At 53.9% G+C, this 16283-nt stretch overlaps 5 protein-coding genes across 5 annotated transcripts; 3 read left to right on the forward strand and 2 right to left on the reverse strand.

Annotated features, from left to right (window-relative positions):
• Nucleotides 1–186: 186 nt before the first annotated feature.
• ATEG_09201 (glycosyltransferase family 2 protein) lies at nucleotides 187–2022 on the forward strand (the record flags this gene model as incomplete). Its single annotated transcript, XM_001217822.1, has 3 exons — nucleotides 187–702; nucleotides 752–986; nucleotides 1031–2022. The coding sequence occupies 3 exons, from the start codon at nucleotides 187–189 to the stop codon at nucleotides 2020–2022; spliced, it is 1743 nt and encodes a 580-aa protein (XP_001217823.1).
• A 1534-nt stretch (nucleotides 2023–3556) lies between these two features.
• ATEG_09202 (dynamin-like GTPase vpsA) lies at nucleotides 3557–6072 on the reverse strand (the record flags this gene model as incomplete). The annotated part of the gene is made up of 8 exons (XM_001217823.1): nucleotides 3557–3725; nucleotides 3779–3863; nucleotides 3911–4166; nucleotides 4213–4854; nucleotides 4904–5651; nucleotides 5731–5825; nucleotides 5906–5975; nucleotides 6050–6072. The coding sequence occupies 8 exons, from the start codon at nucleotides 6070–6072 to the stop codon at nucleotides 3557–3559; spliced, it is 2088 nt and encodes a 695-aa protein (XP_001217824.1).
• Nucleotides 6073–6609: 537 nt separating this feature from the next.
• ATEG_09203 (H(+)-transporting V1 sector ATPase subunit A) lies at nucleotides 6610–8733 on the reverse strand (the record flags this gene model as incomplete). The annotated part of the gene is made up of 3 exons (XM_001217824.1): nucleotides 6610–7638; nucleotides 7695–8362; nucleotides 8616–8733. 3 exons carry the CDS (start codon nucleotides 8731–8733, stop codon nucleotides 6610–6612), a joined length of 1815 nt encoding a protein of 604 aa, XP_001217825.1.
• A 1178-nt stretch (nucleotides 8734–9911) lies between these two features.
• ATEG_09204 (oxygenase MpaB family protein) lies at nucleotides 9912–11442 on the forward strand (the record flags this gene model as incomplete). Its single annotated transcript, XM_001217825.1, has 4 exons — nucleotides 9912–10283; nucleotides 10340–10368; nucleotides 10420–11146; nucleotides 11194–11442. The coding sequence occupies 4 exons, from the start codon at nucleotides 9912–9914 to the stop codon at nucleotides 11440–11442; spliced, it is 1377 nt and encodes a 458-aa protein (XP_001217826.1).
• Nucleotides 11443–13173: 1731 nt separating this feature from the next.
• Nucleotides 13174–16225, forward strand: ATEG_09205 (uncharacterized protein; the record flags this gene model as incomplete). Its single annotated transcript, XM_001217826.1, has 7 exons — nucleotides 13174–13184; nucleotides 13695–14723; nucleotides 14785–14879; nucleotides 14929–15332; nucleotides 15382–15862; nucleotides 15912–16059; nucleotides 16111–16225. The coding sequence occupies 7 exons, from the start codon at nucleotides 13174–13176 to the stop codon at nucleotides 16223–16225; spliced, it is 2283 nt and encodes a 760-aa protein (XP_001217827.1).
• Between the last annotated feature and the right edge of the window lie 58 nt (nucleotides 16226–16283).

The following is a 16283-nucleotide window of genomic DNA, read 5'->3' on the forward strand; positions in this document are numbered from 1 at the left end:
TTCAAGCTTCGATTATGAGTGGCCCAACATGTTCACACGCCTTGGGATCTTCCCTACTCTGTCGCGACATCAGTTCAAGGAGGTTGATCATGGTTCCTTTGACCCAGGCTTATTTCTTAAACACCATAGCCCCAGGCCAACCGCCTTTTGTGCTAAGATGCCTTGCACAGCTCTTGAGAGTTCGAGATGGGTGCTTTATGGGCCTCTCGCTGTTTACCAGCCTTCAGCATCGTGGCCTTGGTTGTTCTGCTGGTACTAGCGACTGATACAGCAGTTCTGCCATGGAATGGTGAGCATACTCCGCCTTCCAGCACTACAACAAGAGCGCCTTTGACTGGTGCCCAAAATCTATTCGTCGTCTACACCGTGTTCATCCATGCGAACATACTATTGTTCACCATCCGACTGGCATGGAGTTTCGTTGCGGCGCCGTTCAGAACCCAGCGAGTACTAGACCGGCGATCCTCACCGGGTTATAGCTATGCGTCTAGTTCAGCAAGCGAAACTAGTCTAGACGGCCCGCCATCTCCAACCACATCCTCAGGGCTATCGGCTTATGAGGAAGAGAGTCTGATGGGCGATGAGACAACGCCAGAGGTCATACACGCTATTATCCTTCCTAATTACAGCGAGGATATCGACACGCTCAGAATGACCCTCGGTGTTCTTGCCAGTCATCCACGAGCACGAGGTCAATACGAGGTCAGTCAATCTCTTGGTCCTAGTACGTAACAGGCACTAACCATCCCAGGTCTATCTTGCGATGGAACAAAAAGAAATAGGCGCCACAGACAAAGCAGGCCGATTAGTCTCCGAATATGAAAAGTCCTTCCTCCGTATCTCGACGACCTTCCACCCAGCCGGTCTACCGGGAGAAATCCCAGGGAAAAGCTCCAATATTGCCTTCGCCGCTCGACATATCGCGAACGTCCACCAGGTAGATCTCAACGAAGGAACCTCAAATGTAGTCATAACGGTCATGGATGGTATGCATCTTCATCTTCTGCTCCATTCATTGCTAACAACCCAGCCGACACACACCTCCTGCAAGACTATTTCAGCGAGATTCGTCGCCTGCACTACGCCCATCCCGCCGACGCAGACCACACCATCTACACCTGCCCCATCATTTTCGACCGCAACTCCCACGAAACGCCCATCATGGTCCGCTGTGCCGACCTGCTTTGGGGGTTTGCCGGTCTCTCGACAATGTACCTGGGCAGCAGCCTCTCCATCCCGACGTCCGTCTACTCCCTGCCTCTTTCGCTCGCCGAAGACGTCGGCGGCTGGGACAGCGACGCCACAGCCATCGGCGAGGACATGCACATGATGCTAAAATGCTATTTTGAAACCGCCGGTAACGTGGTAACACGAGTGGTCTTTGTCCCAGCTAGCCAATGCAACATCTCCAGCGACGTGAACCGCGGCTGGCGATGGACGCTCGACACCTGTCTCGCACGGTACCGACAAGCACTCCGCCACATGTGGGGAGCGCTGGACTCAGGCTTCGCGGTGCGCCAGTCCATCTCCCACCTGCGACGCTTCAACCGACGCTGGCTGCTCCTCCTCCCCCGACATCTAGCGCTCCTGCATCTGCTGTTTGAGGCACACTTCCTCCCCTGTCATCTCGTCATCCTCATGCTGTACTCCGCCGCATATGAGATGCTGTCCCCGGCTGGCACTCTCCATCACAGCATAGCTTGGGCGTTCTGGGTGACGGGAATGCTGCGCGCGTCGTCGTTTGTCGGGATGAACGTGTGTCTGGTGCTGTACGAGCGATGGCACGCGCTGTGCCTTCGAGTCCGACGCAAGGACATGCTAGACGCGAGCCTCCCGGACTGCGGATTCTCGCCCCGCTGCTGGTGGCATGTGTCGTTTCTACTGGAGCGGATCTGCTTTCCCATCGCGGGGACGCTATACGGGCCGATCCCAACGTTCCACGCCGTGTTTTCGCATCTGTGGACGGATCGGCTGGAGTATCGGGTTAGCAAGAAGCCTGTGTTTGGGGAGAAATGTGTTTAGCGGATATTATCTAGCCGTCCATTATCTGTGTTCTACTTAGTCGACCTAATGACACTACTCCGTATATCTACCCCAACGGTGCTCCAACTCCAACTACTCCACACTACTCCACCTCCATCATCTATATACCGTAACCTCCCTCCAGTTTATCTCTACACCTTGACAAACCATCCACAATGTCGCCCACCAAACGCGTCGCCGTAATCCAATGGAACATAAAAGTCAGCGTCTCCCCTCCGCAAAAGATACCAACCTCCTAACCCCCGCACCAGGACCTCGCCATCGAAGAAAACCACCAGCGCGCATGCGCCTACATCCGCGACACCGCCGCCCAAGGCGCCGAACTGGCCGTTCTCCCTGAGTACTATCACCCCTTATCTCTCTCACCACCAACCCTATACAGAGTATACTAAGTTAAGAAAATGAAGATACCACCTAACAGGCTGGGCCCCCACAAACCCGGCCTACACAACCCTCGCCCGCCGCGCGCCCACCTACCTCGCCGCATACCAAGCCCTGGCCCGCGAACTACACATCTGCATCGTCCCGGGGACCATTATCGAAGCCGACGACACCATCGTCACTTCCGATGCAACCGACCCTCCAAAGGAGACCCCCACCCTCCACAACACGGCATACTTCATCTCCTCCGACGGCCGCATCCTCGGCGCCTACCGCAAAAAGAACATCTGGCACCCCGAGCGGCCGTACCTCATTTCCTCCGGCGCGGACCCACACCCGGTCTTCGATACGCCCGTCGGAAAGGTTGGGCTGCTGATTTGTTGGGATTTGGCGTTTCCTGAGGCGTTTCGCGAGCTCATCGCTGCCGGGGCGGAGATTGTTATTATTCCGACTTTCTGTAAGCCTCTTCCTCCTTCGGAATTTTTTTTTATTCTCGTTTGGCCGTATGGAGGTGTGGTGGAGGTCTGTGGCTGACGTAGGTAGGGACCCGGTACGATGCGTCGGCGGAGGCCCTTGCGCATAATCCTAATAGTGAGGCGCTTTTCCTTGAGACGACGCTCACCGCGCGGTGTTTTGAAAATACCTGCGGGGTTATCTTTGCCAATGCGGCCGGGGGCAGCGCGGACGTCGAGGGGAAGTTCCTCGGCATGTCCCGCGTGGTCCTGCCTGTTGTTGGAGTCGTGGGGGCAATGGGAGCGGAAGAGGGAGTGTTGGTCGTGGATATGGATGTAGGGCTGTTGCGTATCGCCGAGGAGAATTATCGCGTACGGCAGGACATTATGCGCGAAGGGTGGTATTATACCTATCGGCACCAAAAATAGGAGGAATCACAGTTCCGAGCATAGTCCAGGAAGAGATAATGCTACAACAGTGTATTCTAATCAAACGCAATCATTAGAACGATACAAATTCGTGACAGAGATCTTGGCAAGCTGACATCCACCTCCGTCCAGGACACAATATAGACATAAGGCATGATTCCTGAAATCCGAGCAATCGCTAGACCATCCAACAAACAGCGCTGAAGCGAGCAAGACCGAAGCAATCAGGTATAGACATGTTCGTATCCCATCTACTGCACCTGGCTGACGATCTCGCTGGCCCGGGACAGGCTCTCAACCATCTGCTGGCATTCCTTGCGTCGCCGCACCGTGTAGTCGCTCTCCTTGAGCAGGTCATCCAGCTCGTTGTTGCGGTACATGTTCTCCAGGAGTTCGCGCTGCATCTCATCCTTGGTGAATCTGAGATAGTTAGCAAACATCCATCCACGGTAGAGAATACAAAGACAACGTACTGAACGAGAGTGTACATGATGGCCTTGGGGACCATATCGATCATAGTCCGCTTCACGATGTTGAAATACGATGTGATGAGAAGCTCTGCTTTTGTTAGCCACTGATCAATCTCACGCAGTGTAATCACTTACTGATAACCTCAACCTCCGTGCTCTCGCGCTCCGACAAAGAGGCAGAGGCCTTGAGCGTCGGTGGGGGAGGCTCCATCGCAGCCATCTTCTTCTTGTTCTTCGAGGCCCAGAAGCTGCCGAAGAATCCAGATCCACTGCTCTCCTGGGGAATCTCCACCGAGGGGCTGTTCGCGCGAGGAGGCAGAGGCTTGCCTGTCTTGGGGTCAACCTGCGTAGGCTTGGAGGCTTGCTGACGCTCATTGACAATCGTCATGGCCTATCCTCATTAGCAAAGACCACTAACACCAAGGCAAACGACTTACGCGGTGGCCGTTCAGGAAATCGGGATGACCGGTGTTGATGTAGCAAGCTTCCATCGCAATGAGATCGCGGACAAGCTTGGTCGTCGGTTCCATGCACTTCTTGAAGAAAGAGATCACCACAGCGTGGAACTTCTCCTTCAACATGGGATACCGGCGGAAGAGCGACTTGTTGAGCAGCTGGCCCAGGATCCGCACCAGTTCGTCGTAGACCAGGGAGATACACTTCGTGCTGGGATCCTCAAGACGCTTAATCTGCTGCTTGACAATCAACTCGAACGCAGTCGTTCCGACAAACAGCGCGGGCGAAGAACCGGAGGAGTTGTACAGGATAGTCCGAATGTCGATATCCTTGACCTGATCAAAAGGATCCACCGCCTTGATACCGTTGGAGTAAAGCTCGTGGAAGACAAAGCTAATACGAGCACCACCGGACAGCTCGATACTGGACAGCTCTTGGTTGTTACCCTCCAATACCGTGCGGTACTCGTTGCTGAATTCCGTAATGATGTTCAACACAATGTTGGCACTGTTTCCAAGCATCGAATCGCCCAGCTGCGAGAGTTCCGAGGAGTACTTTTGAAGCGAGGAGGAGATCCGGGCTTTGATATCGGGGAGGGTTTGTTTAATGTGCATCATCAGGATCTAGCAACAGTCAGCACCGCATCCCGCATAACCCGTCGTGCATACTTACCAGGTTCAGTTTCCGGGCCAGATAGGGCGTTCCGCAGTACGAAGCCTTGTTCCGGTAGGCCTTGTGGCTCTCGAAGAAATTCTTCTCGTGCTCCAGGGCGTACGCGATGGGCCGCTTGTTTTCGATATCACGCTGGCCACGGTTGACGACAGGTACGTAACCGAGACGCAACGGAATAATCCTGCCTGCAAGAATATCCACAACATCGGTTCCCTCATCCATCAGGTCGACCTTGGTCAGCACACCGATGGTACGCTGTCCCTCCGGGTCGACCTCACGCGCCAGTTTCAAGCCGTCCGAGTTCGCCAGATCCTGGTTGGCCGACGTCACGGCCAGAATGATGGCATTGGGTTTGCTAATGAACTTCAAAACCATGTCCCGGATCTGTCGCTCGATATCCTTGGGCTGATCACCAACCGGGACCTTGGTTAGACCAGGCAGGTCGACCAGGGTCAGGGTCAGGACATTGGGGGAGTAGATGCGCAGGTTGATGGGGGCCGGAGAGATGCCCGCATTGCGACCGACCTTGGACTCGGTTTCGCGCACAATTTCTTCGCGGATCTTGTTGAAGTCGTAGAAGCGCTGGCCGGGGATGTGGAGGAACTCGCCATACTCGTCCAGATTCGCCTCCTTATCCGACGTCTCCAACTTCTCGTCCTTGACACCGTTCGTCTGGGATCCCGCGGGCTTGTTGATGAGCTGCAAGATGAGGGGTCTCCGGGTGACAATTCCCGAACCACGAGGGAGGCTGGATGACGACGCCTAATTAGCCACCAAGCACGGGCACTCCCGACCATTCCATCGGGACGAGGCACCTGGATACTTACAAGTCGCGACCGACAATGTTTTCTAGGACGGAACTTTTACCGCTGGACTGCGATCCGACGACGGCGATTTGCGGCAGATCGATCGGGTTGTGAACCTAAACAAACACAGGCGGTGTCAGTGGTGCGGTGGAGGGGTATGCCGCAGATAAGGGCAGATGTCGAACTCAAGACGTACTCCGACGGTGGTGAAGACATCCTGCAGCTTGTTGACCAGCGAGATCAAGCTGGGGTCGTTGACGTTTATCCTATCGCACACGTTCTGGTCAGTCCGACAGCTTCGGAAGCGAGTCGCACGAGTTGGGGGACAGGGGTTGCGCACGAGTAGCCAGTGGGACTTGCCATGTCTGGCGATGAAGAGGCAAAGATCGCACCAAAGGAGGCAAAATTCGAGTGAGAGGACGTAGGGAGCAGAAAAAGAGCGGCTATATAAATGAGTTGGGAGGAGCAGTAGGTATGGTGAGGTGTCAAGGAGAGAAAGCGGAAGCGGCCAAGTGGAAAGAGTAGAGCGAATGCGGCGGGCGGTGATGGTGGTGGGCCTGGGTCTAGTAGGGGACAAAGACCCAAATAATCTGCTGCAGTTTCAAGTCTGCCTACCGTCCACGGATAATAGCGACCAAGAATACTAGATACTAATGGAAGATTCGGGAAGTCGTATTCTCCTGACACACACTGGAAAAACCAGTCTTCCAAACTCATGGCGAGGACGCGTCATGTGCGACTTTGGCCACCCAAACCTACGATGCCGCCTAGACTACGGAGTAGGTACCTAACCTACCCTACGACACAGCCCGATTCATCGAACAATCGCATTCAACATGGAGATAAAAGTGGGTGAAATACCCAAAGATCAATAACTACAGAACAGGGGAATTTGTTATGCTACAGACTCACACCCCCATCACCTCTACTCATCCGAAACCGAGGCAAACCGCTCCGACATGCTCTGGAGAATCTTCTCATACTACGAATCGTCAGTATTTCTCGTAAGGTTAGGGAAGGAACATAACATACCTTCGCGGATACTTCACCCTCGTTCTCGGGCACCTCGAACTTCATCCCACGCAGCGCCGTCTGGATGTCGCTGGTGGCATCACGCACCCGCACCCAGTTCTGGCCCTGCGCAACCGCCTTCTGCGCCTCATCATGGTATCCCATGAACGCCTTCATCATGTACTCCGTCTTCCACAGAGGGCAGAACTGGTCGTAATCACTGTATCCGTTCTGCTGCAGGAAATCATCCTTCACCATAGCCGCCACGTCCAGCGTAATCTTATCCGAATCTCCCAGCGCCGCCTTACCCACCAGCTGCACGACCTGGTCCAGATCCTCAGACTTAGTGAGGAGCTCTCGGATCTGGTCGCGCAGGCGGGGGAACTCCGGATGGTGCTTCTCGTAGTACCGGTCGAGGACGGTGGTGTATTTACTGTAGGAGATCGAAGTGTTGATCGACGGGAAGTGCTTCCGCTGCGCCAGCTTCTTGTCAAGACCCCAGAACACCTGGACAATACTCAGAGTACTGCTGGTGACGGGGTCGGAGAAGTCACCACCGGGGGGACTGACGGCACCGACGATACTGACACTACCATTTCTCTCGGGGCTTCCCAACGCGACACTCTTACCCGCACGTTCGTAGAACGAGGCCAGCTTCGCTCCGAGATAAGCAGGGAAACCCTGATCGGCAGGCATCTCTCCCAGACGACCCGAGATTTCACGCAGTGCCTCAGCCCACCGGGAACTGGAATCCGCCATCATAGCCACGTTCTTACCCTGGTCACGGAAGTACTCGGCGATCGTAATACCGGTGTAGATGGAGGCTTCACGGGCGGCGACAGGCATGTTGGAGGTGTTGGCGATCAAGCACGTACGCTTCATGATGGGTTCCTTGCGGCCCTCGACGTCGATCGAGAGCTATGACAGCTGTCAGTACAATAGGCAGATAATCACCATAGGTAAAATCGACGAACCTCGGGAAAGTCCATCAACACTTCGGCCATCTCATTACCGCGCTCACCACATCCAACGTAGACGATGATATCACTGTTGGAGAACTTGGACACACTCTGGGAAATGACAGTCTTGCCGCAACCGAACGCACCGGGAATACAGACGGTACCACCCTGCACACTAGGGAAAAGAGAGTCCAAGACACGCTGACCGACGATGAAGGGGGCGTCGGACGGGAGCTTCTCGTTGACCGGGCGAGGAACACGGACGGGCCAGGTGTGCATCATCCCGTATTCCGACTTCTTGCCATCGAATTCGATCTCCAACAGCTTCTCTTCGACCGTGTAACTACCGGCGGGGGCGAGGCGGGTGATGGTACCCCGAGCTCGAGGCGGCAGGAGGATCTTGTGGTCGTGTACCAAGCTGTTCTCGAACACAGTACCCCAGATATCACCACCGGTGATGTGGTCGCCCACCTTGTACTGGCCAGGCTTGAAGTCCCACTTCTTCTTACGATCCAAAGCGTTCACCGAAATACCGCGAGGAATGTAGATGCTTCCGGATTCCTCGGAAATATCCTTCAGGGGGCGTTGAATACCGTCGTAGATCGTTTCCATCAAACCGGGGCCCAGCTCGACTGACAGGGGTTTCCCGGTCCGCATAACAGGGTCGCCAACCGTCAAACCAGCTAATCGAAGACAGGATGTTAGAAGTGTGGCGAGTGGTGTGTTGAAAGGGCCGGTGGAGGGGTACCTGTCTCTTCGTAAACCTGGATAGTGGCCTTATCTCCATCGATACGGATGACTTCTCCGACGAGCTGATCATGACCGACTCTGCACTGTACGGCGACCGGAAGCCTTAGTAAATGATAAGACCAAACGTGCATCGACCAGGGATCGATGGTCGACTTGAGCCCCCGTGCAGGGGAGGCGCGGGGAAACGTACCAGTTCGTACATGGCACAACCGATCATGTTCTCGGCCACGACGACGGGACCGGAGACGGAGAAGACAGCGCCATGGTGCTGCTCGGCGTCAGGGCCCTTACCGGAGGGGGCCATGGTAGCGATCGGAATGACAGGAAGGTGGATAGACGAAGGAGTGGAGGAGGAGAGCGGAGGAGAGTCGGTAGTGGAAGGGTTGAGGTGGTCACTGGAGGAGGTCGAGGAGGGCGAAACGGGGAGCGGTGGCAGATGCAGCTCGGGCAGTCTGGGCGGTGATGACGACGGGTCACTTTCTCTCTTCTCTCCCGCTATCAGGTCCAACAATGACGGGCGCGCTTTCAGTCGACGAACCCCCAGGCCTAACATTCAATCTTCTTTCCCAGTAATTGGGACATGGGAGAGGTTCTATTCAGACTGGTGACGGGGTGAGAATGACTTCGGGATAGGGGGATTGTCTATCCACCCTGATCTTCCAGGTTGTTGTTTACTCAGCCGTGCTTGGGACCGGACTAATCTGCTCACTAACCAGGTCTTGTGTATCCTCGTTTCCACACTGAATAATGAATACGGAAACCGCCACAGTCAGTGCACACTTGGTAGTGGCTTGCAAGTGTCGGCGTTCCGCCGGTTGATCGAACGGCATTGTACTGGTTGATCACCATCGCATCCATCTATTTTAACAACACCTCTTCAGCCTTATGGTTGAAAGCGTGTTATAAATGTGTGACCGAAATCTTTGAACTGATAAACAGGGATGATGATACAAGAGAAATCCTCCAGTCCTGCCAGGACAGGACTAGATGCCATATCCGAGGGTCATTGGTCGACTGCTCGCATGCTAAACCTCGAGCAAGCAAAATCACGCAAGATCAGAATTATATTCACGTTCACTAAATGACATATGCTGTTCCAAGATGTGTGCATCTTTACGGAGTACATAAGCCATGTGTTCCTCTGGCGATCCTGACTGATTTGCCCAACCCCGCACAGTCCACAACCCTTCATCGTCCTCTCTGCATCGCAGATTCACATGTGCCAGCGGCCTTGTCTAACCTTATGGAGATTACCTCGATCCATGGGTTCTGGAGTTCGCTTCTCGGCATTCTCATGCTACCAGGATGAGGTCTCCTCACTACGCCTCACGTGAATCCATATAAAACGACATGGCGATACCACGCAAATGGCTCTGCGCGTTGGCTTTTCTGTATTTGCGCCATCTTCTGCCGTGCAATATATGAGTTATCCCTCGTCAAATAGTCGTATTCAACAAGTTGCAACACCTCTGACTCGCAAAGATGACTCGGACTCCCAACACTCGCACATACTGGGACTATACCTTTCAATGGACTGACCTTCATCAGACATCCGAGCAGCTTCGTCCCCAGATGTTCACCTATGACAAGCTTGTCGACGAATGCTTGGAACGTCTAGAGGAGCTCGCGCCTGCCAAACAGGCGATCCATCCGGAGAGTACGGTACCCGTCGAAGGCGCCCCGAAACTACCCAAACGGGATTTGTACACTCTAGTGAGACACCATGCAAAGGATGACCCGAAAATCGCCCGGCTATGGGAAGAGATCAATACTGTCCCGGAGTGGGTAGACTGGGACCAAATTAAGAGAGGCCAGGAGGTCTTCTTCCGTTACGGCATGCCCATGCTGAATGTGGTATGTCCCTGTCTAGTACTCTTGAGTCTGACCTCTCGGACTGATATGGTATGCAGCTCAGTTTCGAAAGCCTTTTGGGTGGAATGTAAGTCCCCATCATATGCTGTCCAGGAACTGCAGCTAATAACACCACCAGGGGCTCCCCTCGTGTTGTGGAGACGCTCACTCGGACTGGCGGCTTCGCCGCAGACGTCGTGCGCCGTCGTCTCCTTGAAACTCTCCAACACACTCTTCAAGTTTCCTTGTCCCTGGAGTCGATGAAGCCTGGCGGAGCCGGCCATGTCTCGTCCGTCCGGGTGCGGTTGCTGCATGCCTCGGTCCGCTCACGAATTCTCAAGTTGGTCAAGGAACGTCCGGATTACTATGATGTGGAAAAGTGGGGAGTACCCGTGAGTGATCTCGACTGTATGGCTACCATCAACACATTCTCGACGAGCGTTATCTGGCTCGGTCTCCCCCGGCAGGGGATCTGGCTTCGCAGCCAGGAGATCGACGACTACCTGGCGCTGTGGAGACTCGTGGCGTATTACATGGGCACGCCAAATGAGCCTTTCCGTGACCAAGCCCACGGCAAAGCCATGATGGAATCGCTGCTGGCGTCGGAGATCGATCCCACCGACACGGGGAAGATCCTGGCCCACAACATCATCATCGGTCTTGAAAACACGGCTCCGACGTACGCGTCCTCGGAGTTCATGGAGGCGATGGCTCGACACCTGAACGGCGACAAACTGTCTGACCGACTTGCCCTTGCGCCAACCAGTCTGTACTACAAAGCTCTCATCTACGGGTACTGCTTCATCGTTATGGTGACATGTTATTGCGTTCGGATGATTCCACCGCTAGACCAGGCCACTATCGAAGTATGTTCTCGCTATCCAAAAATTCATGTCAATACTGACAATAGCAGCTCCGCCGCAAGCTCTACTATACTATCATTACCGACAAAGAGGAAGGTCTCGGGGGTGAATCATTCTTCGAGTTCAAGTATGTTCCCTTCTTCACCCGCACTACTCGTCTGGGTAAGCGCAAGAATCAGAAGACCAACAAGCGTGGCATCGAGGCGTTGGCCCAGCTTGGTTTGCTCGCAGCTGTTGGCTCTGCAACGGCGTTGGTCTATGGGAGTGTGTACAGCCTGCGGATGTTGACCAAGGTGTGATGATGATTGGGATGCACTCGATGGGTAGAACATGGACATGGTTTTTGATGTCGAGTCTTCATTATTTCATCGAGTTTATGGTCATACGAATTTGTCACGAGGTAATCTACAGAACAATGTTCCAGTGTATTCTGGATTAATATTAGACATACATTATGTGTCCATGAGTATATCCAGGATCACATTGATATAGTAGTCGACCTGACCGTCGTCTCCTTCACGCAACACCACGGTTCGAAAGATCGAAATCATGTGTGAGGCAGGGTACGATTACTTCTATAGCAGCGTGACGGGTTAGCCCTCATATCCACCCTTTACACCTGGCTCACCAGTTTTGCTCGTGGCTAGCAGGGGGTACATACTCCGCATCCGGTGCAGGTACAGGTGTTTCCGCAGGTACAGTTCTGGGGACCGGTGCAGTTGCAAGTGTTTCCGCAGTTACAGCCCATATTGGCAAGTAGTTAAGCAACGACGAAGTTATCTCCAGATAAATAGGTCAGGCAAATGTAGTTCGGCTAGGAAGGAAAGTCAAAAATCAATGGTGTAGAGTTAGTTGATCGAGAGGCGAAACCGCAGCCATGCAAGGGCGCTATATATAATCGGCTCGGGCGGCGAGGTGGGGACGTGGCAGCATCATGATGAGGTCAGAGACGTCGGACCACTCAACGGCTCTCGAGACCACGAAATTCCTCATGTTCCCGTAGACTCGACCGTGGGTAGAGCTGGACTCGCCCATGTTGGAAACGCACGTCGTTCTGGCGTAGACTAACTATGCGATGGTGGTGGTCAAGACCAAGGTACTTACTATGTATGTACCTACTAAGGTATCCCGAAGTCGGGTTCCTCCGGATCTTCATTCACCCAACGCACCCGAGTAACTTATCTCTGTTGTCTGGGAGTCCACATCGGGCAGGGCTACAGGTATTTTCGTTGTGAACCTAGGGATTGTTCAGTATCACCGCGACGGCTGCATTAATACCTGACTCGTCGCGTCGGCTGTCCTTTGTATCTGGCTGACGGAAAGGGATGAACGAGGTTTGCCACGACTTCCCCGGCGAAAGTATCTCCTCCCGTCCTGTATGTCCTGTTAGGGTCTTGAATGAAACAGACAAACTCGCCAGTCTTCTTTGGGCCGGAATTCCTCCTGCAGACGGAAGCGATCAGATGAGACGAACGGGCCGGGACAGACTGGCGCAGGTGATGATGTGCTGTTCTGATGATCTCCAGCCAATAAGTACGGCCATTTGTTGGCCCCTTGGATAACCGTCACGACGAGGTCGGTGACTGGTTTATCCTTGCGTCCAGATTGGTCTGATCCATTCCAGTCTCCGTCAGCTGCTGGGACGTTTTGGTTCAGGTGATGGACGGCCGTGGGTGGTTTGTCTTTGTCGACCGGTTTGGATACCTGATCATGGATCTTTCGTGTCACGACGTGGCCAGGGACCCGAGCTGTTTCATCAAAGCATATATCCGATAGGGTGTGTATAGGGGGTTAGGGGTTCCTGGTCGATGAGGTGAATGGATATGGTGGTTGTGTTATGGGAGGGTGTTACGAAGTACATGTGGTGGCTCATACTCAACGACATCATGAGGAATGAGAATGATAGAGATTGTACTCCGTAGAAGATAGAAGACTCCAAATCAGTCCGATAGTTATATGTTAGGATAAAATACGAGAAGAACTCGAATTCTCAAGAATCCAGCATATCTAGAATAAATCCTAGAGTCATCATGATCATGTCGTAACGCCCCACGGAGAATAAGAATGAGCAGCCGCCGATGTTCTTCAACTTCCGCTCCACCACCACCACCACCAGCTCTCTCTCTCTCTTTCTCTCCTCCTCCTCCGCTGTTCGCCTCCTCCTCCCCTCGACTTCGACACCCACGGTTTTCAACTCCCCGGATTATTCCTTCTATCGTTTACTCCTTACCTCGATCTCCCTCGCTCTCCACAGACCGTTCGAACTACTCCGGCCGTTTCCTTCCACGAACTCCTCCTGGGCCCGATAAGACAGACCTCCGCCCGTCGACTTTGGAGATCCACCCTCTTCTTGTCCACCGATCGCACCGATTTCCATCCGACCCGATATATCCTTTCCTTCGTTCCTCAATACAACCCGGACCCGACCTACCACGGAATTGACAACTTCGCCTGCCGTTTAGTGAGCTCCATCTTGTCGCCTCGACGGGAGCTCTCCGAGGTATCAGTGACCCACCACTGATATAGGTCTGCTCTCCTGGTTCTCCTCCAGAGCCAGGGTGAAAGGGCAGATAGACCCAGTTTTCGATCTGGCAAACAATACTCCCTCGTATATACCCTCCTCTGCCGCTCCCGACCACCCCGACTCTCCTATCCCCACCGAACCCACGTCGTCATACCCGGGCTTGACCGCCGTCCCGGGGAGTATCACATCTGCTGCCCGTCTGGAACCGCCCCTCGCCCGTCATCTCAGCACATCGAGTGCTACGGAGAATCTGTATCCTTCATCCTCCTCCACCAGGCGACGCCGTCGTCGTCGCACGAGCACGCCCGACTCGGCCAGACACCCCACGGAGGCCACAGGAGATCTCGCTGGAGATCACCCGGCAAGTGAGGCCGGCTTCCTCGATCCACAGACGATTCCAACCCACGCCCGACCAGAGGGCGGTTCGCCATCTCCCAAGCGCAGGCGCCTGGCAAATATGCGGCCCGATGGAGTCTCAAGTACGAACGGCCCCTCCCAAGCGTCGAACGGCTCCCTCGCGTCCCCGTCTTACAAGGCGGGTCTCTCACACTCCTTGAATGGCCGCGCCCCTTACACGACGTCCAACGGAGAACCCCACGCAAATGGGTCCCAGAAGACGCCAACGCAGTCATCCTATTTCGGTCATGATCGAGAAGAAGTCACGCGAATCCTGATCCAGAGTCTGTTTGAACTGGGGTACAATGGGGCGGCCACATTGCTCAGCAAGGAAAGCGGGTATCAACTGGAAAGCCCGGCGGTGGCGACATTCCGGAGCGCGGTTTTAGAAGGACGATGGGCGGAAGCGGAGCGGATCTTGATTCACTCGTTCTATCCTGATGGAGGTGGTCGAACGTCGAGCGGCGGAGACTCAACACCGGTCAAAGAAAGATTGGTGTTGGTAGAAAATGCCGAACTCAACGAAATGCTCTTCTATCTGCGGCAACAGAAGTTTTTGGAACTGCTGGATGCTCGAGATCTTGGCGCCGCCTTGATGGTGCTTCGCCACGAACTAACACCGCTAAACTATGATATAGGCCGGTTACACGCCTTGTCAAGGTATGTATAATTTGTCGCCCAGCATATTTTAGAACGGTAGACATGATGCTGACTAGAATAGCCTTCTAATGTGCCCTCCGGAGCACCTTCACGACCAAGCTGGATGGGATGGTTCGATACGTTTTTCGCGAGAAAGATTACTGTCCGGACTATCGAGTAAGTGACGCGCCCTGGGGGCGAAAACAGTACTCTAACCTGTTGACAGAGTCTATCTCGCCATCCGTGATGATCCCAGATAATCGGCTAGCAATACTGCTAGATCACGTCAAGCAGAACCAAATCAACCAGTGTTTATATCACAATACGGCATCGCCTCCCTCGCTATATTCGGACCACATGTGCGATCGGAGTGATTTCCCGCTGCGCACCGGGGTTGAATTAAGCCAACATTCAGACGAGGTCTGGTACTGCCAATTTTCTCACGATGGGACGAAACTAGCCACGGCCGGCAAGGATCATACAGTGAACATCTACGATACAAGTACATTCGCCGTGCTCCACAAACTTACGGAGCATGATGATGGTGTGGCTCATGTGAGCTGGAGCCCAGACGACTCCAAGCTCATCACTTGCTCACAGGATAACAAAGCTCGCGTATGGAGTGTCGACGTAGGCGGCCCTTATCCCCCTGGATGATCTACTGCTCACTCTGCTATAGACTGGACTCTGTCTCTTGACCATCAACCACCACCAACATCCCGTGACAGCTGCAGCCTGGGCCCCGGACGGCGAGTCATTCGTGACGACTTCTCTCGACCTGAACAAGCAAATGTGTCACTGGAGTATGCGTGGGCAGCGCTTGTACATGTGGCCCGCAGGATTCCGTGTTCAAGACTGTGCCATCACCCCTGATGGGCGACGCCTAATCGCGGCAGATGTCGAAGAAAAGATTCACGTTTACAACTTCATTACCCACGAAGAAGAGTACTGTCTGCCGCTGAAAAGCAAGCCGACGTCATTGGCTGTCAGTAAAGACTCGCGCCATATGCTCGTCAATTTATCAGAAGGCCAAATACAACTCATTGACATCGACACCACAGACGTTATTCGACGCTTCCAGGGCCAGAAACAGGGCTCCTATATCATTCGAAGCACATTTGGAGGCGCAGCTGAAAACTTTGTTGTTAGTGGTAGCGAAGGTATGTAGTCTCCCTGGTGTGTGCCGAGTCTTGCTTAACATTACGTCAGATTCTCGTGTCTATATCTGGCACAAAGAGAATGGCACGCTGGTAGAGACGCTGGAAGGTCATATCTCGGGATGCGTGAATTCAATATGCTGGAACCCGACCAATCCGGGCATGTTTGCGTCTGCGGGCGACGACTGTCTGGTTCGAATGTAAGAGATATTGGTGTCTGATCCTCCCGCCACAAAACTGACCTCTTCAAGTTGGACTCGCGAACGAGACGCTCACCCCAGTGCCACCATCGCTGATAAACCCCGAGCCGTCTCGGCGAGTGGTTTCGCCCGCACCAGCGCCTTACGGTCGACGTCAAACTTCTAATGAACGCTTCTGCCACCACGGATCGCATTTACGTGCTATTTCGTAATCGATCCTTTTA

The sequence above is a fragment of the Aspergillus terreus genome, genomic scaffold, assembly GCF_000149615.1.
Source record: "Aspergillus terreus NIH2624 scaffold_14 genomic scaffold, whole genome shotgun sequence".
NCBI lineage: Eukaryota > Fungi > Ascomycota > Eurotiomycetes > Eurotiales > Aspergillaceae > Aspergillus > Aspergillus terreus.